Raw genomic sequence first — 2,051 nt, 5'->3', positions numbered from 1 at the left:
ATAATAATAATAATAATAATAATAATAATAATAATAATAATGAGTAAAACAATTAAAATGAGCAGAAATTCAAGAAAAAGATGCAATTTGTTGTAAAACTGATAATAACAGACAAAAATAATAATAATAATAATAATGAGTAAAACAATTAAAATGAGCAGAAATTCAAGAAAAAGATGCAATTTGTTGTAAAACTGATAATAACAGACAAAAAAGCTAAAATGTAGCTGAAAAATGAAATTAAGAAAAAGACGCTGAAGGAGCATATGTTTGCTGAATTAAGCAGTAAGAAGCTGAAATGATCACAAAGGTTAATTTAGCTGAAAAATAGCTCAAATTTGAGAAAATAAAGCTAAAAAACACAAAAAACAGCTTAAGTTTGCAAAAAGCAGCTTAAATTATCAGAAAGAGGAACAAAAAAGCAAGCAGAATAGTAAAAAAAGGTCAGAATGACAGCTAAAACAGCAGTAAAAAAGCTAAAATCAGCTAAATAGAAGCTGAAAGAAGCTTCTATTTAGCTGATTTTAGCTGAAAAATGAAATTAGGAAAAAGACGCTGAAGGAGCATATGTTTGCTGAATTAAGCAGTAAGAAGCTGAAATTAACACAAAGGTTAGTTTAGCAGAAAAATAGCTCAAATTTGAGAAAACAAAGCTAAAAACACAAAAAACACCTGAAGTTTGCAAAAAGCAGCTGAAACAAGCTTAAATTATCAAAAAGAGGAACAAAAAAGCAAGCAGAAGAATAGCAAAAAAGCTCAAAATGACAGCTAAAACAGCAGTAAAAAAGCTAAAATCAGCTAAACAGAAGCTTAAAGAAGCTGAAAATATAACAAAGAAGTAAAAAAATAAGCCAAACCAAAAAGTTCAGTAAAGATTTGTGAGCATTTTAAAGGGTTTTAAAGATGTTAAAGGCATCTCTATATATTTTCACTGAAAAAAATTGCAGAAAAAGCTGAAAATGTTTACTGAAATAGGAAATTTCAAAGGACTGCCTGTCCTGAAGGAGCTGAACGTTTGATATATAAACGTTTGAAATAAAGCGGAACAAGATCCGTTCAGAAAAACGAAGAGATAAAAAAATCTCATCTAAAGGTGTTGAAGAGCGACAGAACATCCTCACCGCGTCCATGAGCGTGAACTGCTCGGCCACCATGATGGGGTCGAACGACAGGAAGCTAACCGCAGGAAGCTCGTCCTCAAAGCCGCTCTCCTCCTGCGTGGCGAACGGGCAGCCGATGTGTTCCCCTGAAAAACAAAACAACCGAACTTTCACAACACTGCCTTCGTCTGAGCTCAGACTGAACACGCTTCCTGCTCTTCTTCCTCCTGTAATCTACATCATCATTTACAGCCCAACACTCCCTGCCCTGTGGTTCCTCTCCTGTCCTGCCTTCATACCATCAGGATCAGGCTCACACTGCTGTCTCCGGTGGAAGTGGGCCAGCAGGTTGCGGGCACGGCGCTCCAGGTCGGAGCCGGGGAAGTGGTGGTGGAGGTAAGACAGCAGCTGGTGAAGACATTCGTAGCTCGGGGGGCTCCAGAAGTCCTCCGAGTACTGGTCCAACCAGGCGCCCAGGATGGACGACACGGTGCTACAAACACACAGACGTAAACCTGAGATTAGCTTAGCTTTAGAGAGCGATGCTAACCACAGTGAGAGTTCAAAGAGAAGTAAACACATTGTTTTCTGTTTTTATTTCTCAGTTTAACTGTGATTGGTTTGACAGGAGCCTCACAAAGAGACACACATGATCTCTGCCTGTAAACTTACTTTCTCAGCTCTGTGCGCTCATCCTGGGAGACTCTTTGTGCTGTAGCAGCAGGCACATTCTGTAGCTTCGCATACCTTCAAAATAAAATAAAGAAATTAAATAATTTATGACCCATCATATTGAAATGAGGATTAAGTCAAATTTGGTCAGAATGACCTGATTACATTTTCAAATTCCTGCTTTAAAAGTTACATTTTGATACCTGGATCATTCTGATATCATAAGCTTATTCAGAGATATGTTGTTCTAGAGGGATTAGATGTTCTTTTCTTTTGTTT

At 37.3% G+C, this 2,051-nt stretch overlaps 1 protein-coding gene across 1 annotated transcript in view; it reads right to left on the bottom strand.

The window, feature by feature from the left end:
* Positions 1 to 2,051, bottom strand: part of ralgds (ral guanine nucleotide dissociation stimulator) — a gene marked incomplete at its 5' end in the record, with an annotated part of 11,581 nt that overhangs the window by 8,241 nt on the left and 1,289 nt on the right. Inside the window, 3 exon segments of the mRNA XM_014014612.1 lie at positions 1,122 to 1,246; positions 1,400 to 1,593; positions 1,773 to 1,847. Of these exon segments, the coding sequence (XP_013870066.1) occupies positions 1,122 to 1,246; positions 1,400 to 1,593; positions 1,773 to 1,847 (394 nt within the window).

The sequence above is a fragment of the Austrofundulus limnaeus genome, unplaced genomic scaffold, assembly GCF_001266775.1.
Source record: "Austrofundulus limnaeus strain Quisiro unplaced genomic scaffold, Austrofundulus_limnaeus-1.0 Scaffold117, whole genome shotgun sequence".
Lineage (NCBI taxonomy): Eukaryota > Metazoa > Chordata > Actinopteri > Cyprinodontiformes > Rivulidae > Austrofundulus > Austrofundulus limnaeus.
The sequence above is the reverse complement of the archived record's forward strand: the minus strand, read 5'-3'. Positions and strand labels throughout refer to the sequence as shown.